This window comes from Salminus brasiliensis, chromosome 3, assembly GCF_030463535.1.
Source record: "Salminus brasiliensis chromosome 3, fSalBra1.hap2, whole genome shotgun sequence".
Lineage (NCBI taxonomy): Eukaryota > Metazoa > Chordata > Actinopteri > Characiformes > Bryconidae > Salminus > Salminus brasiliensis.
The window spans coordinates 27,656,145-27,679,872 of record NC_132880.1 but is presented as its reverse complement, the minus strand read 5'-3'; the positions used below and the strand labels follow the sequence as shown (position 1 = coordinate 27,679,872).

The 23,728-nt window shown below is 42.3% G+C and overlaps 1 protein-coding gene across 5 annotated transcripts; it reads right to left on the bottom strand.

Moving 5' to 3' along the window:
• Positions 1–277: 277 nt before the first annotated feature.
• On the bottom strand, positions 278–23,728 carry shisa7b (shisa family member 7). Of its 5 annotated transcripts, none has more exons than XM_072675804.1 (7): positions 23,356–23,728; positions 22,829–22,969; positions 11,614–15,151; positions 11,125–11,279; positions 6,065–6,121; positions 3,655–3,840; positions 278–3,413 (listed from the first exon to the last, which is right to left on the bottom strand). In XM_072675804.1, the coding sequence occupies exons 3-7, from the start codon at positions 12,300–12,302 to the stop codon at positions 2,581–2,583; spliced, it is 1,920 nt and encodes a 639-aa protein (XP_072531905.1). In that variant the 5' UTR covers positions 12,303–15,151; positions 22,829–22,969; positions 23,356–23,728; the 3' UTR covers positions 278–2,580. The 5 variants fall into 5 exon arrangements, with proteins under 5 accessions (XP_072531905.1, XP_072531908.1, XP_072531906.1 ...); XM_072675807.1 differs by having other exon boundaries at positions 3,655–3,798; XM_072675805.1 differs by lacking the exon at positions 23,356–23,728 and adding an exon at positions 23,272–23,355.

Sequence of the window (23,728 nt, the reverse complement as noted above, 5' to 3'; positions counted from 1 at the left end):
CGTAAGACTCACTGGCACACACTGTGATGTCTTGTAGCGATGGGGAGTTTATTTTCAAAATATATGTATATATATATATATATATATATATATATATATATATATATATATACATATATAATAAAAATTGTCTTGGAAACGTTACACTAGATCATGCCCGAGTCCAAAATAAAGATGTAAAAATGTTTGCTATGGTTAAAAATACTTATTACAACATTTATTATGAAAGCTTGTGCTTAAAAAAAGAAAAGAAAAGAAAAGAAACAGAAAATAAAGCAATATTTGGGTTTTCTTTTAATTTTCCTTGGGTTTTCTGAAATGCACATTCTCTGACTTTTTCCAAATCAGATGAAAAGTCAGATCAAATGTGAGATTCAGCATTCCAAAAACAGACACTGAACTACACACAGGCACAGAAATACAGACACACAAACAGGACACATACACACCTTGACATCAAAAGTCAGCAATATGACATCATCAACACTGGCTTTGACATCTTCATGCTTTTTGTCTTTTCACTTTGATTGCATCTGCTTTTTTTCATCAGTAATTACAAAGGTTAGGATTCACTAGAAACTTCAATAGTAACAAAACGGGAAACAGAACTCACAGAAACATAAGTAGAATAATTATGATGGGAATTAAGAAAGAATGGTAATCATAATGATAACAATATGTGCATGGAAACTCATGTATAAACATCTGAACACTGGGAATTGATTTCATTGTTGTTGTTTTTTTTCTATTTTTATCATGAATCAACTTTAGTAGAAAGACAAGTTGAAATATCTGTCATTTGATTTTTTTTTTTTTAGGATTGTAGGCCTATATAATGGCCGTTATATTTTCTACTGATTTGAACCAGATGTACTTTCAGTTCGGTCCTGCCTCAGGCACTCACCAGCACACACTGTCCATTTGGTGAGTGGACAAACAGAAAATAAAAAAAACAAAACAATATATTATACAAAAGACTGCTCATTCATGAAGAAATGACATATCATAATGTGTTAGAAGATGTTTAGCTTGACAGACTACATAATTAGCTATGGAGGAACTTTGACTGTGTGTCATTTCTCATACTCTTTAGTGATAGGTTATTATTTAGTTCTAAATAGTTGTGTCTCTTACACTGACACGTGATAATGATCGTTAAAAAAAATGTCGACCAAACACAGAAGCACGGACATACAGAGAAAAGTTTCAGAATAGCCCTTGGAATAAAGTGTCCACTGTATGCCCTTCCCCTTTCCCTAGTCCCCACTGACCTTATACAGTGAACAGCTGCAGTTACAAATTTTGTGAGAGTTTGACCTGTTAATAATGCATGCTCATAATTAATTTTGTCTATTCTGACACTCCCGTGATAACAGACCAAAAGGACCCTGACTGGAGAAGTCACACATAGCAGTCCATTGACTGGTCAGACATGCATGAAAAGGCATCACGCCTACTGACTAATTACTACCAGATACTGGATGGTTCTAGTCAATAATTGGTTCCTTCCTGTCGAACTAGTCTTGCTCAAACCTCCCCAGTGTTCTAAATATTGCCACAAGTGCCCAATTTGCACGTGAATCAAAGATGACCTTTTTCTCCCAGAGGCACCTTTTCAGAGATAGCACGACGTAGCCAGGACCATAACCACAAAACGAAAGTCATCTACAAACTGTGACAAATCTGTGTCAAAGCCTGCTGTCAGGCTTCTAAAAATACCACCCAGCCCAGAAACTCCAACCTTAACATCCTCACTCCAAGTTCAATTACAAAACATGCCATCAGAGCTTTGTGGGATCTCAAAGGTTATGGTACAGAATTGATGATTCACTGTCAACCTCAATGCCTTACTTCATGTGTGATGGAACACCATCATATTTCTGAATTTCCCCAAGTTTCCCTTACTGTGAATCAGCTTCCACTTGTCACAGCTGAATTCACGACATAGCGTGTTCATTAAATGATTCTTTATACAACTGAAAAATCCATTTCGGAGCAAATTCGGAGAGAACACAAGCTTCCACCTCTCATTTTCTACCATATGCTCAACCCAATCCAGCAAGGATCTTCACCAATACAACACCGGTTCCGACTGGAGAACTAACTTTCCACCGCTTGACCTCTACCTTCTCTTAGTATCTTCTGAGAATTCACCTCAACGTCGGCTTCGGAATCCTAATATACAATATACATACAGTCACATAAGTACACAACCAGGAACCTTCTTAGTTCATTTAGTTCATCTCAAAAACACCTTCGTATCACGAGGGTTTATCCTATCCTTGTTTCTTAGCAACAAGCAGCAGGGAGCAAATAAGGGATCTGCACTTGTATTGTCTCACATCTTTCTCTCTCTCTGAGATCTTAGTAATGCACCAAGTTCCCTTGCTATGAGCTTCACACTCCTCATCCATTCTCCCCATGAACCTTTTCCAGCTTGCCTTCTCCTGCTTTGCCTCCTTCTCCATGTTAACTCTAAGCCTTCCTTACTGTATCCCCCCGTTCCAACTGGAGCAAGTGCATCTCAGCATCTCGTCTTGCTATCAAGCCCTTTTCTATCTTTTCACCCTCATTCCACCTTCACACAGTGACTTCGTTCTTGCTTCCTGTCCGCAGTGCCTGGCCACCTCCCCCGCCGCCCCCTCCCCCGGGAAGGAAGTGCAGCTGCTCGATGGTGTTCTGCCGCTTTGTGGCAAAGGCCATCCTGCGGGCGCTGTGGCCCATCGTTCCGACTCCGCCCCCCGAGCCGTGCCCCTCCCCCCAGCCCAGAGCGCCAGTCCCATGGCCGGTGGGCATGGCAGCTGTGCTGCGCTCCTGTTCGCGGCCAGAGGTCGGGTGTGAGTTCATCTTGATCATGTGGTGGCGGTCGAGCGAGGGCGTCACACACACGTTCTGCTGCGACTGCGCTTTCTTGTGGTGGTTGAGATGAGACATTGTGGACATCATGCCCCCATAGTCACCCATCCCACTCCCGATCATCCTCTCATCTAGATGATCAGGTGACACTAGGAGGCGCTCATGGGACTTTCGCAGCGCCTGGGAGTTGGAACTCTTGCTGGTGGTCATGGCTTTGTAGTACTGATGCTGCTGGTTCTTGGAGAGGCGAGAGAGCGTGTTTCCTTCTCCCAGGGCCAGAAGCTGGTCTTGAGACATCACCCGGCGTGGAGGCTTGCTCATTGTCTCGAAGGTGGGGCTGTAGGGTGACTGGGGTAAGGGGTAAGGGTTTGGTGTGGAGGTAGAAGTAGGTACATGTATTCGAGTGCGGGATGAGTGCAGCGGCAGCGTTCCCCGTGCCCCTAGAGTGTAGTCACCCCCCCAGTGGAGGTGATGTTGGGAGGAATGGAAAGAGGGTGGTGCGTTGTTGGTTCGTCTCTTTGAGGTATAATAACCTGTGTAATCGTCCAGATCTTTCTCTGCGTTTAGTTGGAGAGAAATATAGATACACAATAAGACAGGCGTTGATCCTAATAGTCAATATCTTCACAGTCATAACAGAGATCTGAGTAGTAGTTTCCTTCTACTTCATTCTTTTTCTCAAATTTGCCACTTTTTTTACACAAGTGACATGATTTTGTCATCACACATTCAATCATATTGTGTACTCAAACAAACAGTAGCAGTATTTCCCAATGTATAAAGTGCACACACACTCACCTAGTCTCTTGAGGGAAGAATATCGGTTAATCTCAGGTTTCATAACTGCCTCATATGATGGAGGGAGTTGGGCCAGGTTGTGGAAGGAGTGAGAGAATGTTGGATGAGGGCTTGTGTTGTTGGTCTTGCTGGAGAGGAGGGTTCCTGCGGAGGCCAGCTGAGCATTATTCATCCGTGGTACACGCTCTGATAGAACAGAGTAGAACTGTATGTTTATAAAGAAGTCACTGATAGGTAATTGAACACTAAGAATATCTGCAACGGAATGAAAATGTGGCTTCAAGAGATTTTTCGATTGTATTTAAATACATATAACGATGCCCAAGTATTAATACTCAGATAAGATACTTAGATCTTGATAAATGATAAAACTAGTCAATTCCTCACTGGGAGTTAAGGGTGGCAGGAAAGATCTCTAGTTAGAAATTGACATGCTACCCAGTTGAGAATAAGCATGTGATATTTTGTGACTATTATTACACTGATCAGTGATGTACTTGAAAAAGTTTTGTGGCTGATAGTTCAGTGGCAGGCCTTATACCCATTTAGAAAGGTATCCCAGCAGGTAAGATTGTCAATAGAACTATTAAGATTCAAATTTGATGGTTTTGCCTTCTAATGGGAAATTTGACCACCGGTTTTCTGTAGTTCACCTTACAGCTCACAAGTTATACCTCTAGAATTCTTTACAAACACAACAGGAAAACATGTAAATACTGTTACTGGTCATAACACACCAAAATACATTGTTAATAAAGCCAAAATAATTATTTAATGGTTTCTTTGACTTTACACTGGGATGCACTATATTTTGTTCCCCCAGAGTGGTGAAGCTGCAGCTAAACAATATGGTATATTGGCAACTGACAAGCAGTAGTAGTAGTAGATGACAGGGTTTCAAAGTTCTCTATATAATCTATGTAAGACAATACATTTGTTTGCAAAAGCACAGTTTGCAAAAGCACTTCAGGCTCACAGACAAGATAGTAGTGCCATACAGTATAAAACAGAACACATTAAAGGCACATAAAGCACAAAGCAAAGTCTACCTGTTTTATTTCCTACAAGATATATACAGTGGCATGCAAAAGTTTCAGTAAGCCTGGTTGGAATATATGTTACTGGGAATAGCCAAGTGAGTAAAAGACAAACTGATTTCCAAAAGGTATAAAGTTGAAGATGACAAACAGGGTGAGAGCAAAACCTTCAGTTTGCACCTCTGGAGATCTTTACCCTTCTGTAGAAGCCATCCTCTTTTTATCTTCAGCTTTTTTTTCTTTTTTTTTACAATTATATTCTCCAGATTTTATGGAATTTTAATTGGATCCATTCTTCCTGCTACCAGTGAAACAATTCTGTGCCACTGGCTGCAACAGAAATCTTGAGTTTTTTTGTGGGTTTTGTTTTTGTGGTTATGATGCTTCAATGAAGGTCATGCTTGTGCAGATGTTGCTGCACAGTAGAATAGTGCACCACTGCTCCAGAGTCTGATCCCATTATCTTCCATTTGTTAATTACATTATGAGCTGGGAAAAACGGTTGCTGAAAATGCTTTTTAATCTTCCTTACAGCCTTCCCCTGCTTTGTGGACATGAATTAATTACGTATTTTCAGAGAGCGTGTTGGGCGGCTCCTTAGAACAGCCTTAACTGCTAATTGTTGGGACAGTTTGAGGAGTCTTTATGAGAGTATTTACAAAGCTTAAAATGTGCATTTCCTAACAATGACTCGGATCAAGCCATAGTGCCAATTAAGGTCTGAGACCTTTGCAATTAAAATAACTAAAAAGCCTTTTGGAGATCAGCTCATCTTCTACTCACTTAACTATTCACAGTAACAGATATTTTGACCAGGGGTGCCTGAATGTGTGCATGCCACTGTGTGAGGTGAGGCCTAACCATCAAATAAAGTGTTAGGATAAAAAGCTGTGCCCATCTGTCTCTGTGATGTGGCATATTTTTTCCCACATGGCCATGCTTTTGTGTTCTATAAATATGCCACACAGGTTCACAAGCGTGCCCACACAGAGTGAAGCCCAGCCAACTCTGCAAACAGGCACTTGGTGCCCACACTAAGAGGTGAATGCGATGCACACATCTGAAGTGAGATTACAGGAGGGTAGTGACAGTATGTGTTTGAGCGTGGGGTAAAGGAGAAAGGGGAAGATAAACACACTTATACTGAGTTAGAGGGCCAGCACAGCTGAAGCATGAGCAGTGACACGCACTGAACACACACGCACAAATTGGTCACGGGCCGCGCACACACAGTTGTTTCGGGAAGCTGGCTCACATACATAAACATCCAACTTACCTGCAAATGGACCTTTTTAAGTCACACATAGACAGAAATACATTTACTTGCTGTTTCAAGCCAGGTGCTCAGACACTGCCTGTGCTCTTTGGCTTACCAATAGTAGCTGTGTGCTTGGGGCTGGACCCAGGCTGGATTAAATTGTGTTTCCCAACTGAAAGAGAGCAGAGCGAACACTGACGGACTCCCGCCAAAACAGTGTGGCCGACGTAGGCAGACTGTTTGTTTTTTTTACGCTTGTTGTATGTGCTAAAATATCTAGTACTTCTATCTAGAATGTCAATTTACATTTGACTTGTCATCTGCAAGAGTGGTTCACAGATTTGAGTACCTTCTCCTCTCCAGTAGTTTGCTGACTTGGTTAAGAATTCATACTATTCATCGTTATCAGGCTCAATTACATCATAATATATCATAACTGAGTAAATCATGGATACTGTCACTACTTAAAATACACTGACCAGCTGCATGTCTTAGTAACACAACATTAGGGCTGCTGAACTGGATTTAGTGCAGTAAAGTGTGTGAATAAATGCTGAATACAAATCATTGGCAGTATTTTTAATTGTGGCACAGCTGGTTCTTTGTCTGTTATAACCCTCCAAATACCAGGAAAATGTCCTTGTGAAAATATCAAGGTGAAATACGATATTATATTTGTTATATCACCCACCTCTAATTCATATCACGGTCACTTTACATTCTGTAAAGTTCTGCATTCTCAATCGAAGCAGTCTCCAATACCTGTAGCCTCACTTAAACTGGAGTGGAAATGGGTCTAAAAGAGCGTGTGACTCCTGAGAGTAATACACAAATACCTAAACACCATCAACAAGAGTTTCTGTACTATTTAAAATTTGGAAAAGGAGTGTTCAGTGTCATCAGAGGTTCAAAGTGGTTCATGATTAAAACACAGCTTTACACCTAGAATAAAGGTGGTGACAAATTAAAGGATAAACCTGAACAAAAGAGAGGAGAAACATCAACAGACCCAGTCAATTGACTCCTTATTGGGTCAATGAAGTGAAATGTGCCAATAGATCTATGGAAAAGACATCATAAAATGCACAGTCATATCAGAATATTTTGTCCAACCCTGATTTGGAATGAATTCTACCCATAATATCAGCTCCACTGACCATAAAGGAGCACTCCGTAGTTCTATAATCACAGACTGCAGTCCATCGGATTCTCTGCATACTTTTTTTAGCCTCCTTGTCACCCTGTTCTTCAATGGTTCAGGACCCTACAGGACCACCACAGTGCAGGTGTTATTTGGGTGGTGGGGCATTCTCAGCACTGCAGTAACATTGACATTAGTATATGCTGCGCTGTTATGAGTGGTTTAGACACAGCAGTGCTGCTGGAGTGTTTAAACACCTCAGTGAGACAAAATTTGCAGCAACAGATAAGCTTCTCTGACTTTCCATCGACAAGGTTGACCAACTAGGTAGGAGTGTCTAATAGAGTGGACAGTGAGTGGACACAGTGTTTAAAACCCACTCATACCAGCACAACACACACTGACCTGCCAGCACCATGTCAGTGTCACTGCAGTGCTGAGAATGACCCACCACCCAAGTCATAGCTGATCTGTGGTCATCCTGTGGCGTCCTGGCCATTGAAGAACGGGGCGAAGGGAGGGTAACAACATATGCAGAGAAATTTCTGATATGACTGTGTGGAATTGGACAGCTCATAGATTGTGAGTGTGATGCTTATGCATTAGTTCAGTGGTGAAAAGTGAGCTGGTCAGATGAGTCATTCTTCGCCTTATTCTCTACAAGTAGATAAGTGCCTGTTTGACGTAAACCAAGAGAATGGTAGAGACTTCAATCCTTGACCCCTACAGTGAGGGGGGTCCGGTGGCTCTGCTATGCTGCAGGGGCATTTTGCTGGCATCATTTGGGTCCACTTAGAGGGAAGGTTCACCATAAATCAGTACAAAGTTATTCTGACTCATCGACTTTGTGCAACAACGGTCGCTTCCGAGATGACAAAGCCCTGTCTACACAAAAAGCCCCGTCTACACCAAAAATAATGGAAATCCGCTCTTAACTTTTCTGATCACAAAATATCTGAGCACAATGCATCCTGATTGACTGCTGAGCTTCTTGTTTAAGCTCTTGTAATTTCCAGCATTGACGACCGCAATTCCCTTCCCGCAGGCCTTTCCTTCTCACGCATTCCTGTAATGCGACTTATATGGTCTATAACCTCCCAAAATTTCTCCCGTGTGACTACTCTGCTGAGATCACTTTACCATGGAACCAAGACTTATATAGAAAGCTCTGGTTGTCACATTTCAGCTTTCTAAGCATTCAGCTTCTTACTACCTCTGCAGCTTGGTTCAGAACTACACCCCTGCACACCAGCTTACAGTTATATGGAAACATTTGGGCACCCTGGGACAGATTACACATTTTGTTGATATCTCAAGTGAAAAAAGTAATATATCTACCCACAGAGGCTGTTAGGTAAGACGTTAGCCTAAGAGCTAAAGTAAGAGCCTAACAAGCACCTGACATGCCAGATTCACCGGAGCTTTATAACTGAGCTATTTCTCTGGGTAAGGATGCTCTGGTGTTGGTTTCCTCACCACAAAATGCTTAGAGCAAACATATGGTTGTTTGCTTTCAGCCATAGATGCATTTCCTCTATTGTTTAAAATTTGCTGATATCCAGTGGAATCCATTTTTCCATCTAACCATGCAAAGCTTCACTGTCACTGGCTGCCACACAACTCCAAGGCCTAATAGATTTACCCCATGCCTTACAGTTAACAAGGTCTCTCTCAGATGCTGCTCCTTTTTTCTCCTTCTGAAAGAATTCAATTGTTACTGTTTCCAAAATATTGTTTTTATCTAGATGTTGTCATTCAGACTTTAATGTAACAGGGCTGTTCATAATATTTCCTTCTGATGGCTCTTCCATGTAGATTATGTTTGTGCAACCCTGTGCAATAAAAAGGTTCACCAACACTCCTGTGTTAGCGAAACCTCCTTGTAGGTAATTTTCTGCCATATTGTTATATTTGCTCTGTCTTTCTGATCAGCAATATGAGCAGTTCTATTCCCTATTTCCTTGTCTTCAAGATCCTATCTAGACTTCCACAGTTCCACTCAACTGCCATTTCTGACAGTGGAGATTTTTATGTGTACAATAATTATTTTTTTTTACTGTGCATTAACATTGGCAGACATTTGTTTATTTTAGTTGTCTGCTACAGAGGGTAGGTATTTTTTTCACTACAAAAACCAACTAAATATTATCTGGTCGGAGCTGCCCAAACGTTTCAATACAATTATATATACACACAATTTTCAACTCCTGGCCTTTTCCTGCAAATCCAAGCATTTCTGTTAGGGTAGGTCTCGCTAGTTTATGGTCCTAGACCCTCCGTGGTGGACAAACGCATTCACTAATTCACGTTTCATTTCATTTTAATCAGATAAAGCTATTTGGTTGTAGATTTCTCCAGTACCTCATTTGTATCAGTTTGCCTTCCACTGTTTGCACGTTTTTGCAAGTTGTTCTAACTAAGATGTGTCCGCCAAATCATTCTCTGTCACCATAATCAAAACACCAACTAAGAACGTATCTTTTGGAAGAATGGTGCACCATGCCTAAAGTGCAGTTCCAGAGATTTGTAGAATCTATGCCAAGACACACTGTCTGGCTTATTAAGACAGATGTTAGTTTTCCTTTAATTTGCCACTTTTGTCTATGTACTGTATCTTTCAGTCATCATAGAAATAAAGGGACACAGATTAAGTGTAATCTATCCTTGATTGTAAATCAGAAGAAGAGAGTCATTTCTATTTGGACCACCACTCTACAGCGAATTGTCTAAAGGCTGCATGGGAAAGATCCAGGATTTGACAAGCAATTATTAGGTCTAAAACCCAGGACTTTGGTCCTCTGTTCTTCTCATCTGAAATTAATGTACCACAATGTTCTTTGATTCCCTTTTCCATGGTAAGGAAACCCTGCACTCTATTTAACTATCCCTCTACTCCTGTACCTGTTGGTGTACTGTATATAGCAGCTCTGGCTCCCGATAACCTCAGTAAACTCTATAAAGATCATCATCTGCAGTGGTGTGAAGAAAATGACTGTGCTCAACTGAGCAATATTGTACTCATTTAGATAATTAGCATTTACATCCAGCATAAAATTATGTGTAGCAGTACATGTCAGCTGAGATGCATATAATATGTTGGTATACAGTGGCATGCAAAATGTTGTGCACTCTGGTCAAAATCTGTTACTGTGACTAGTTAAGCGAGTAAAAGATCATCTGATTTCCAAAAAGATGACACTTAGATTTGACTTAGATTTTTAATATTTATAATTACCTTTTTTCCAAAGCTCAAGTTTTGTCACCTTGCATGGTCAATTTCTGAGGTCTGTCCACAGATTTTGAACAATATTTGGGTGGCAGCCTGTCAGAGCCATGGGAAAACCTTCAGCTTGTGCCTCTTCAGGAAGTCTATTGCAGATTTTGAGGTGTGTTTAGGATAATTTGTAGTGCGGTATTTTGTAGTGAGGATGCACAAAAGGTTTTCTTCTGATGACTCTTCCATGAATGCCATGTTACAGAAGGTCACAGTAGAACAGAAGTGCACTCCAGAGTCTGCTAAATCATCCAGAAGGTTATTTGCAGTCAAAACGAGGGTAGATTTGCCTAGCAATCCCACCAGCAGTTCTCTCTAAAGGTTTCTTGGTCTCCTAGACCTCAACTTGACCTCCACCATTCCTGCTAACGGTCATGTTTGAATTACATTAGAACAGAGAAAACAGCCACCTGAAAACACTTTGCTGACATCCCATTGCCTTTTCCTGCTTTGAGGGCATCCGTTATTTTAACCGTCAGTTTTAAGTTTTAAGCAACTGCGCAAAGGAGCCCATGGTTTCTGATTGTTGGGACAAGGTTTGAGGAGTCAGAGTATTTATAAAGCTTTAAAGGCCTTTCCTGATGGTGACTGTCACCAGTGGTGCCGAAACAGCTGCATGCCACTGTATTTTAGTTAGCAAAATATAAATACAGCATTTTCATTGGACATTTTTTACATTAAAACTGCAATATGTTACTTCTGTAACTGTTGTTAAGCAACCGTGAATCAATATCTTTTGTTTTTTCTGTACGAGACTCACTCCGGTTATCTTTGCTCTGGAGGATAGGGGTATAGAGGTTTTTGGACTGCCGTCCCATGGCCTCGCCGGTGGTGGCCGTGGTTAGGACAGTGCTGTTGTTCCTCTCACCCTGCTGGATTGGACTGGACTGATGACGCAGGATATCGACCAATGCTCTGAGAAGACAAAGGCATTAGAAAATGGACAATAATAGACCCCAGGTTGTTCTTTATGATTATTGATTTCACTGATGTACCAGTACATACTACATAAACGTCTTACACATAAGCAATGTCTTTAAACAAATAAGCCTTAATCCCCTGCTACTCTCAATTTTAGGTCTGTCACAGCTGGTTTTCAATACCAAAAAATACTTAACTGATCATCAGATTTTAAACCAAACATCAAAAACCACACAGGATCCTTTACAATAAATCCTATAATAAACCCTCCTTCCATTAAACTTTGAATATTACTGGAAAGGCAGGCAGTTTAAATGGTTTTACTCACCTAGGCATATTGATGTCTCGGTTCCTGGGTCTGCGGGAGATCTTGTGGCAAGCCACCTTGACCCCAATGGCTACAGCCAGTGTGAAAGAGATGACCCCTCCAATGACATAAGCCGTGTTGTTACTCTGTTGTTGCAGTGGGTCGAAATCTGGGTCAGAACGGCTCGGAGGCTGGGTAGCAGGCACCTGTGTGTTTGCCCAGACGGGTGAGTTGTAATTGGTGCAGGAGTCCTGGTCCAGCCGGTTGCGCTGATGCTCACAGCAGAAGCGGTAGTGGCAAGTGCCACAGCAGTAGATGTACGTGCCTTTAGTACAGTTAAAGGTATTGTCAAACTGGCCCATTACGTCATAGTAGCCCCGGCACACATCAACGTCCACAAGTCGGCGAGGTGGCGGTGCCACCTGTGCAGCCCCCAGTGGGGGCTTCAGGGCATTAACTGTCACATTGCGAGGGAGCATGATCTGGGGGAGGGGCAGTGGGGGGATCTCAGCCGCCTCAGGTTCCGCCGCCATGGCTGCTGCTTGCTTTTCTTGACCCTTCAAAGAAGGGGGCAAAGTCTCCTTGCCCCTACGTTTCAACAGAAGCAGCAGTGGCCCACTGTTGGCTGAGTGGTGTTGTGAGGTAATAGCCACCGTGGAAACCACGTGGTCCAGTAGGAGGAAAAAAACCAAGATGGCAGCAGATGGCATTTTGATGCTGGGGCTTCTCCCTTTTTTTATCCAAGAAAAACGAAGTTCGCTTTTGTACAAAAGAGTCCTCAAACCTACAAAAGACTTTACTGCTTTACTGAGGAAAAGTCTATCAAAAGTTAAGCGTCACTGTGACAATGTATGAGATATAGGCAAGTTGTTATTTTCCATTTAAATGAGCATACACTGGTATGCAAGTTATTCAATATGCAAAATGCACATCTAAATTTGCAATGTCAGGTTTATGGTGTAAACATGTTACTATGAAAAAATCTCAACATCAGAAATGCACACGGAGTTTACATTAACACGTTTTCAGCTGAACGCTCGGCTTTACGCTTGGCGGAACTTATTGTGGTTATGGGCATGCTTTGCAGATATATTTTGGCTCTGAAATATTTATAAATAATCTGAATTGATGGAATGTTCTGTATAAAACCTGGGAATGATCGAGATAAACAAACTGAATGCTTTATCGAGGACAGATTTCACACCCTAAAGAAACGTCAACGTTAACACTGTAAACGTTAAAAGCATCACTAATGCACGTCAAGGTAACAGGTCGGTCTTACCTAAGATTCTCTAACTAAACTACTACACTGACAAACTGCTCCACATGTAAATCTGTCCACCTTACGTGGCACATGTAAACATTTCTCTTCAAGTGTAAACTTGATCTCAAAGTCTACCTTTACTTAATTCCTATTTTTTGGATAGGTTCTTGCTCCTGGTTGGCACTTTAGTTGCTCTACACAACTACTCAAACCAAAGATCACTATGAAAGAAATGATATAAACATCAGCAAAAAATCTGTTACTGCATGGTTTTAGCTCTTCCCTAAACTGTAAACGCTTTGTGGCAGCTCTGAAAATTGATGCGTTGTAAACAAATCTGAGCGGGCTGACGTTTTCCTCAATTAAAATAACCAAGCCAAACTCAAAACAACAAAAAAAAAAAACAAGACCTTTTTAGCCTCTAGGTTATTGGGCGTCTTAATTCCACAGTCCGACTGATTACAACAGCAGGTTAATTTCTCGGTCTTTGTGCATACAAAAATACAACCTCTGTGTTTAGTAAGTTATTGAGGCTACAGGAAATCGCAAGAGTGCACAGTAAGAACATAACCACAAAGAAAGTGACTGCAAAACCAAAACTCTGAAATTCAAAACGGAGGAAGATCGGATCTTTTTTCTAAAGGCGATTCAACAAGACGACAGCTCATCACAAAGGCTTCAGAAGAGTCTGGTCGGTCAGGGTACTTGTAAAAGGTACCAAGCAGCATGTGTTAGTTCCTGACTTCACCACAAGTCAGAGGAGGAGGGTGTGCATGCTTGTATGTATGTCAGCAGGGATGGCACACAAGATGGGAAGGGGAAAGGTGGATGAAGGTCAGGGGTTGCCTTCTGTAGGGTCTAGGTGTGTTGGACTCGTTTCCGCGAATGTCTCTGTTCTGGATTTAACTCAGCCCAACAAAACAAAACGAATGGGGGCTTAGGCCCAGTTCTGGCAGGACAACGCGACTGTGCCCACTGAACAGACATGAACGAGGTGGGATTCATTCGTCAATGTGGAACACGTGGAGGGCAGCAAACAGACACAGTATTGACCCTCTCAGCCAAATCAATTAATCTGTTCTGTGTACTGAGGAGTGCTTTCGCTTCTTCCAATTGTGGAAACTAGCAGACCATTTTACAGATCACTTGTAAACAGATTAAAGCCACAGATTGCGTGCTGGTGAATATGGCAGAATGCACCCGTGCCACTACTGGTCTAGAAAGTAACCCTGAATATACGTGTGAACCTGTGCTTCTAAAGCAACTTCATATTCATCGTAGTTACAGAACCCAATCTTAACTGCAATGACAGGGATCTTAACATTAGCATGGCTATGAGGAGTATGGCTTCTGCAGTGACAGAGATTTTGACGTTAGCATGGCTATGGGGCCTATGGCTTTAGTGTTTTGGTTGGAGGGGGAAAAAAAGGGATTTGTTCTAAATGTGCACAGTGCGTAGAGATCCGAGAAGAAATGAGAGGGCGGGGAAAGTTCTCATGAAAAAGCAGACGCGTAGAATGACCCAGAGGTCATATGAAGTAGAAGTAGATACAGACGAGGACTCATTGAGGGGGACAGCCGACTAAATGAGAAAATTAGCAGCAGGTCACTTTGGGGAGTTTAATGAGGCTTGTGCAAGCCATCCATCAAGCCCAACCATCCATCGATCAGTCAGTCCAGGGCAATTCCTCCCAGTGAGAGAGTGTGCTAGCACACAGGCTAATGCACTGCTAACACCCTTAAATAAAGCACTTTGAACCAGTAATGCACAATTTTCTCTAATTCATTGAGCAGCAACTGTTTTTAACCCCAAAAAAACAAAAAAAAAACAAACACCACATCTGAAAACTTGTTCTTGGGCAGCTGCACTCTAATACTACAATTTGCACCGTTCTGGAAGAGAAAACACGTTTAAAAACAGGAAGAAAAAGGTAGATGTGGAATGCAATGAAAATGGGTAAATATTTTGATCATTACAATTAAATGATGGAAAAAGACAGATTTTTTTCTTTTTTGCTTCTGCTTGGCACAGTTAATGTTTGGCACTGGTTTTGGTTGCGCTTTAAGAAGAAAGAAGAACAAGAAGACAAATACTTCAATCCGTGCAAATGAACATCCTTTGCAAAAAGCCCCTGGCTCATAAAAAGAAAAACAAAACCGTACGCTGTTTCAACCTCATTAAAAAACAAAGACTTTTCTTCCTGGCTGGGGCTCCAGTCATCCTCATCCACACTGATGGCTGTTTCAGCTAATTCCTCTTGGCTTCTGTGTTCCTTTGTTAATCTTGGATTCTCACTGAAAGAAAAGAGAAAGTTCACAGAGAATGAAAATCCAAATGTCTAAACTCTCAGTAATAGATAAATTGTCAGAATACATTTTTTGTCCATTTTTAGTATTAGGGATGTAATGGTCAGTTCTCAGTTGCACAGAGAATACATGGTAAGCTAAAGACCAAAGGACCACGCTATGAACAAAGACAGATGAATGTAATGTGGAACCAAATTTCACAAGTGCAACTTCCACCAGGAAACCTTAAGCTACAAGCTAATGGCAAGTGAAGTTTGGATTTCAATGGTATTGTGGGGTTTGTAGTGGATTTACGAGGATCACTAACATTCATTCGGTTGTCTTTTCTTAATGTATTATTGATCACTCCATGTTCTTAAAGGGAAAAGGACCGGAAACAAACAAGTATTTCGCAGATATTCTGGCCTTTTCCCATCTTATTTCAACTCATGGAATCATGGTGAATCAGACAGTGTGTCAGCATTGTTGGACAGCTATAGGGTATGTGTATGGAAACACATTAAACATGTTAATGTTTAGTCACTGTGGGCTGTACCAACTACCATGATGTCCAAACTCCGGTGTGAACTGAACCGTGACTTCTGTGTCCTTTTACATGCCTAGTCAACATCTAAATGTTTTGACAAATAGTATCATACATAATGAAGACAAATTGTTCAAAATATCATTTGAATATTAAATCATGAACCCGGTCTATTTATTTAAATCAAACCATGAGCTGAGTGTATCATTACACCTATTTTATTATTATTATCATTCTTATTATTAGTTGTTGTTATTGGTATGTGTAAACACACTGTGTAAAAACCAACAACAAAAAAAGGAAAACAAAGAAAACCCAAAATAAATGAATGAATACAGTTGTGTGGAGTGACTAAGTATCTTTGTGTTGATTTTTATAAGTAAAAATAACTTTACTTTTAAGCATATTTTAGAGCACATATTCTATTACCTTTGTGAATTTAAAACAATATTAAAACTAGCTAGCCTGTGACATACACACAGATGTCACGCAAATCATATCTGCTATATGGTGTGAAAATGTGAACAAAAATTCTGTCTAGCATACATTTTACAAATAGCAAATGACACAGAGGTACAATCAAATTCAATTTAATATAATATGGTGGTGTTTTGCTTCAATTAATTTGTGAATACTTTTTTTAATTTGTGGAAAGAAAAAAAAACGACTTGATCTAATGCTCTGATCTGATGCAATATGTTGTTACAGTCAGAAAAAAAAAATAATAATAAAAAAAAATAAATGCTGGAATGTTGCCGCTGTGGGACCTTTTAAAGGTCATTGGTGGGGCTTGGTGACTTTACCCTCATCGGGAAGTGACGAATTAGCCAAATATTGTTTTGTTGTTTCTGACAGTTTCTCAAAAATGTTGACTTTCATTGCAAGATACTTTGGTAAGGTATGACATGTCCCAATGAATGCCTTTTCTGTTCGGTCTATTGCTTTGATGCAGATGCATCCCTCCATTACATATTGCATGTAAAACTAAAAATAACCCCAGCCCCAAGTTTTAGACATAGTTAAAAAAAATGGAGGGAGATTTCAGACTGTTTGAGTGGGAAGGGAGGACAGATGCAGTAACATCGGTCCGTCTATCACATATACAGACCTCAAAAGTCGTGCATCATTACGCAGTCAGCATCATGCCTACATAAGGGACTCTAGTATGGATTTTTTTAAAGTTCTGTGTGACAAAAGAAAATGAGTTTATAAGGTTGCACTCCTGTGCAGTGAAAGGATGTCATACAAATGTAAATTGACTACAAACTAAACTAAACACCAGCTACTTAAAGCACCAGTATGCAACATTTGCTATGTCTTGCTACTGGGTTCCTCCTAGAGTTGGGGAGTGGAAATAACTGCCATTCAGAAATGTAGCTCCTGATAAGGGTATGACGCTTCCTGCTGAATAAGAACATGATTTTAGGAGTCTCTTACTACATCAAAATGTGCACAAACACACAAACACAAACACATGATCATGTGCACAATTTTAAACCAAGTGTGGGAAAGTGATTATTCAGCAGTTTAACTTGACATCACTATTAAAAAAAAACCCTCTCAGACCATAGCTTCAAAATGATTACAGTAGTGGTGGTATGAACACACCACATCATGACCAAAACACATATTACACTGACACATTTTCCTAAGACCTTTGCTGTGGCAGTTTCTTACACAACCCAACACAATCATGTTACAAACTCAGCACAGCGTGTGTGTCGTCATTGAGGTCTTTGTATTCAAGTACTGGGCTACGTCACCCGCACCAACAGCAGAGTGGAACCAGAAAGGACACTGCAGGAGCCAAACTGAGCACAATATTGATGTTATTCTGGCAGTTTGAAAAGAAATGTTAGAATTTCAATAGGACTAACATCACTGGTCATCACAAAACACTATATTTCATTTTTAATGACAGAAATGAGCTTTAGGGTGTCATTAATCTTGAATAATCAACTTCCCGCACTCTACAGACGTCTATCCTATTTAATGTTAAAATTAACATTCAGGGGCCTTTTTTTGATGCTTATGAATTTCAATATTTATCATGATAGCATACGTTTAGATACTCTTCTAGGTGAAGCGCTTCACCTAAATATAGCTAATTTTAAAGCAACATTATGTAGCATTTTCACCTAAAATGATGCTGATGCTCCACTGACCTGTAATAAGGAGCATGGCGCCTTTAACATTGCTACTAACTACTAAGAGAATCGGCTACATTGCCTACTTTTAATTTGTATGCCACAAGCCTTACAATTTTCACATCCATAGGCACAAAAAAACCATACAAAAAAAAGGAAATGGTAGTGATGTGCCCCATCCTGTGGCTGGCATGTCACTACTGTGGTGTAATAGTGATGTTGTCAGTTGCAGGCCGAAGAAACTGTTTGTGTGTTTTATTCAAATCTGTCATGGATGCAGTGATGATACTGGAGATCTGGATTATTTTCACAGATTCAGATTATTTAACTTGCAACATGTATAGCACTGTCATCATGGGGTGTACCGGTCTACGCAGTTGTATGGAGGAATATGCGGTTGCCAATGTGAGAAGACTGATGAACGCAATGCAGAACCAAAGTTCACAAGCAGAAGTTTCACCCGGAAACCTTAAACTGTACGCCGTTAGCCAGATAGCAACATGCAATGCTAGGATAAGCTCAAGCTGACTGGCGTCTGACTTGTTGATTGCAAATCACACAGGACCAGGGAGACCCACCTGCTTCTTTCAAATCAAGTTTGGGTTTGGGACAACGGCTGGGTATGTGTGCGAAACATGCCGCATATTTTTACTGCTTAATTAACACACCACAGGCTGTACCAACTATCTCAGAGGGGACTATATGATGCTAGGTGCAATACTAGGCATAAAAACTGTAACTTGCACTACTGGCTATTCAGAATAAATGAAAAGAACCATAGGGGGTTTGGGGATTTTGTCATTTTGTAATTTTACTGCTATACTGAACTTTTGCCAAACCATGAAACCACTGTCTGAACCAAAGTGTGAAACGTTACCTGCAACCTCGTCACAAACTGAAAGTGCACTACACAACATCTAGGGAAGCCCAATGATTTTTCTAAACAAGTGCTGTGGTTCGTGTTAGTCTTTCTACAACAGCTAGCAACCTTATAAATAAATGGATGACTGCAATATAACATAAAAATGGACAACATTGCACATCAAAGCCTCAAACATGCAATACAAGAGCATGTGCTGCCAAGAGGGGTGAGCGATATAGCAAAAATATTATATTACGATATTTAAAGACTTTTTTTTACAACTCGCGATATACATGACTGCAGACTGTGATTTTTATACAAAGTCTGTTGTACTTCTAGTTAAACAGGACCAATAACACTGTAATTATACACGCAGTTGATTGGTGTTCTTTACGCAATTACGATATTTTCGATACACTTAGAAGCATACTGTGTATCACAATAACAAAATGTATTACGATACAATAAAATATGAAAATGTCATATTTCCCACCCGTAGCTGCACACACAATTAGGCTAGCGTATCTGGCTTGTTGGTGAAGTAATTTTGTTTGGATGATAATTTCAAACAGATATTTGAAGTGCCCTCAACTAGTCTCTTTCAGAGGCACTGGAAAGCTTTCCTACAGGCCATCCGGAGCACATTGCCTTCATCTTCATTCTCAGCAAATCTCCAAACATCATTTAACCTCAAGCTCTTTTAGCAAAGCTGGCAGCCACTGCAGGAACAGATAAACAATCTTGTGAATGAACCGTCTGCATCAATTATGTTAAATTCCAGGTATGCTTAGTCTGAGGCCCAAAAGAGATAAATTAGCACTGACTGATCCTAATCTACATCAAATTAGCGTTTGGTATCTGGAATTATTTGTTCTGAAAATTATTAAATAAATGTGTTGAATTTGTTCATTTGTACCAAGCTTTTCAAAATGTCTAGCATAGTTGTCTAATTAATATACACTGGCGATGACAAAGAAATGCTTAGACGCATTCTTGCCATTCACTGATGTTTAGCAGATGTGTATGATGGGATCTATCCCTTTTCCTATTGTTTTCTGATAGAGAATCACAAGCGATTTTATAAGTGGGTTTAGGAGTGAGTAAGTTCAGGTGATGTCATGGAGAACAAAATCCCTAGATTAAAACACTACTGAGAGCTTGTGTGACAGTGCTGGGAAATGTGTGGAGATGAAAAAACAGTCACTACAGGGGTTGTGTGGACAGCAGCAATTAATTTAGATGACAATGTTAGGAAAAAATGGCAAAGCAGTGTGCGGTAATTATCAGGCACCAGAAGAGGACCTACAGAACAGGGTGTTTTCACATCTACCTCGTTCGGTGTGGACCAAACGTCTGTTTTCCAAGGTGTGAACACGCTATCCACACTCGGGCACACACCAAACAACTGAACCTTGATACCACAGGTCTCTCCTCCGCTTTCAAGCAAACTGTGCTGGTGGGAAGGCATTTTTATGATGGTGCGCAGTCACCAAACCAGAACACCTCAGGACCTCAGACCATCATTTTCAGACAATACATTTGATCAAGGATATAGTCTACTGCATTGTTTCACAACCATTGTCCTGTAGGCAGCCTGCCCTGCACATTTTAGTGCACTCCCTGCATCACATCCCCTGTAAAGGGCTGGTTAAAGGGCAGATTAGTTGACTCAGGTGTGGTGGGAGCAGGGAAAGCACTAAAATGTGCAGGGCAGGGTGCCTAAAGTAGCAGGGTAGAGAAACACTGAGGGATGGGTTTGGACTTCACATTATGATGTGCACTATTTGCTGCACTTTAGCCACTGCAGTGTGAAACCAACTGAACCGAATGAAAAACATATGAGGTCCCAAAACACTCTGATGTGGATTCGTAAACAAATTAGGTGTCTGGATTTTTTGGGTTAAAAAAAAAAGCAAAAACATCTGAGCATTTTTTTGGACTGCCACGCAGCCATACCTCCAACTATGGTCACCAAAATCAATAGTATGCATCAAGCAGAACATGTCACTTTACAAACCTGCCCGTATGAATGAATGAAATCAATAAACAATTGTATAGACGTTGACTTCAGGCCTAACCGCTGTGTGTTTAAGGCAGCTTAAGGGCAGCGTTTCTTTTTTTTATTATTATTTGAAGCTGTCACACAAAAATATGAATCACCCTGCCATTCATTCATGATCAACAACATGCAAATTGCGCACTAATTGTGAATACGCCATATTTTAAGCACATGGCAGTGTGACCTCGGCTGTCTCACTTATTGAGTCATATGCTAAAGCCATCTTAATGATGAGTAACAGTTTTCTGCCATCGCATAAGCTTCAGACTCTGCGCTTACACAACAAGCCATGTTGGCTCAACTGATGCAAAACACCAACTCGCTAAGAGGAACATCCAGCTAGGGTCAGCAGAGTGCATGGACTCAAAGATAGAAAATCACGTAGGCTTCAAAAACCTCCACGCCTTCGAAATGAAGCATCGTTGCTGATATGATGCGGCAACAATGCGTTCAGAGAAGAGGAAGACAGAGAGAGAGAGAGCAGAGAGCAGAGAGAGGAAGAGGAGGGTGTGGAGTGACAAAGGCACAGATGTGTGGGGAGTAGGGGGTTGGCAGGCCGGAGAAGGATCCATGCTGAGAGACGAGGAGGGGAGGAGGGGGGATTTTTGTTGCTGACGACCCTCGCAGGAAAAAAAAAAGAGGGGGTGGGGGGCAAAAACACACTCAGCTACACTCTTAAAAAAATGGCCCCTGACACCCCCCAGAGCGCGTTCCTCCTCTCTTGCCTCTCGTCCTGACCATCCTACTGAACTCCACAGACTGAGCCGCCCGCTCCTGCGCTGTGGCTGGCTGTGGCGGTCGCCGTCGGCAACGCCTGGCCTGCCCAATGACGTAAAGCAGAGAGACAGGGCCCCTCCAAGCGCCAGCCTGTGAGAGGACAAAAAAAAAAAAAAAAGCGGGCGCCTACATCTGTGCACAAACTGAACCGAGCGTTCCCCACACGCCTGTGCATCTGCGGATGCCCTGCTGATGAGTGCGCGCTCACACACACACACACGCACAAACACTTTCACTTGCACACACTTTTACACGCCTTAAAGGCATGTAGGCTTCAGCAGCAGCCATGGTGTGCTCACTGAACACAGAGTCAACATCTCTCTCGTTTTCTCTGTCATTCCCGGTCAGTGTGTGGGAAGGAGCTGCTCTCTCAGAATAGCTCTGCAGCGGAGTGAGAGAGAGCGTGCGAGAGAGAGAGAGAGAGAGAGAGAGAGAGAAAGGGAGTGAGGGATGAGATGAAACGACAGACAAAGTATCCATGTCCATTTGCTTGTCATCTCTCGGCCCTGCCAAGCACACGAGGCGATAACAACAACATCGTCACCACCGTCACGTCACCTCCACTCCTTCTTCCTCTATTCTTTCTCCCATCTTCCTCTGATTCAGTTGAAGAGAATGGATGCGAGAGCGGTGACAGACCCTTCTCAGTGCAGGTGCTGATGGCAGCTGTCAGGCCCAACATGCTGCACATCACACGGCCACAGCTAGAGGAAGAGCTAGGGACAACAAAAAAAAAGACAGCGGGCCTCCCCAACAGCACAAAATGGAACCCCAGCAGTGTCCAGGTTTTCCTACAAGTCCTACTTGCCTGAAGACATAAAGCGAGAACTTCTGACAACCTGAGAGAGAGAGGCAGAGCAGCATCTACTGTGGCTCAACAGTCTCAGAGTCACCTCATGTGCAGCTCACATGTGGAGCTTTAGCACACTGGCAACATCAGAGCTCTGTACGGGCACCAAAAAAAAAAAACCCCACAGCACAGCCTTGAACGATGCACTATCATGGCAGCGAGTGAATTAGCATTCATGAGACGGCGCGAGTGCACGCTGTGCACCACCAACAGCCCGTTAGGGTGCGCGCCTTGTGCTAATTGCAATGGATGCTTTAGCACTACTGCCTTCGAGTCCCCTCGCACATGCGTTTAAACCGAGAACAATAACGGTGACGATGGACCGTGGATCACGCACGCACGCTCGCACGCTCGCTAGCACGCACGCCGTTTCCTCGTCCGCGGCGCGCCTCGCGCTCGTCTGTGTTGCAGTATGACAAAATGAAGGCAGGCGCGCGCTCGCCTCACCTGCGTGTCGCGGGCTGTATTCCGGGGAGCAGCTGGGCTTGGATGCGCAGCGCGCGCTGGTCACCATGTTGCTCGGCGTCGCGATGATGGAGAAGCTCCTCGCGCAGCGAGCTACAGCGCTCATCACTTCACACAGCTGGTCTGAGGGACGAGAGATAGAGAGAGAGTGAGACACACACACACACACACACACACACACCTTACAATAATGATATGTAGATACAGGTCTAATAAAGCGCGAGACGTGTACACGAGTATAACGTGAGGCACGTCCTCATACAGCTCTCTCTCTCTCTCTCTCTCTCCCTCTCGCGCCCGCGCGCTGCTGTAAAATAACGCAGTGCTACCGAGTCACTGGAGAGAGAGAGAGAGAGAGAGAGAGAGAGAGAGAGAGAGAGAGAGAGAGACACTCTCCACAACGTACACACAGCAGCCCTGTTTACCGTTTTCCCTTCGTTTCCTCTTCTTCGCCACGACGTTCACACCACCGTCGTTAGCCAAACACGTTTCAGCACGCGCAGACTCACCTCAGCGGGTCCTCGCCAGATGACTTCAGCACCGGGGGGCTTGATTCGCTTCGTTCCTGGCCTGAAAGCGCACTGACATCCTCTCAGAGCTTCCAGGAGAGACGGAGAAACATTAAACGACTTCGTCTCGGGTCGCCCCGGTGGTCTTCTGGAGGTCCACCAGCCCCGAACACCGCGGGGGTCCTCAGTCAGAGGCGAGGTGGGACGTCTAAGGGTCGATATCCGTTTCACTGATTCAGACCCGCCGCTTCTGCTCACGTCCCTCAGCCTCTCTCCAGCTGTGCTCGTTGACGAGCCCCCCTTTTTCTCGCCAAAGCAGACAGACAGACTCCCCCCCTCCTCCTCTTCACTCTTCCTTCACACTGAACCGCGA

What these genes read in the sequence shown, in the direction of transcription:
- shisa7b (XM_072675804.1), bottom strand. Translation starts at nt 12,302, where the DNA reads ATGCCATCTGCTGCCATCTTGGTTTTTTTCCTCCTACTGGACCACGTG. An exon ending in CGAGACATCAATATGCCTAG is followed by an intron (nt 11,280 to 11,613) that starts GTGAGTAAAACC and finishes TTGTCTTCTCAG; the next exon opens with AGCATTGGTCGATATCCTGC. An exon ending in CCAGAGCAAAGATAACCGGA is followed by an intron (nt 6,122 to 11,124) that starts GTGAGTCTCGTA and finishes GCTCTCTTTCAG; the next exon opens with TTGGGAAACACAATTTAATC.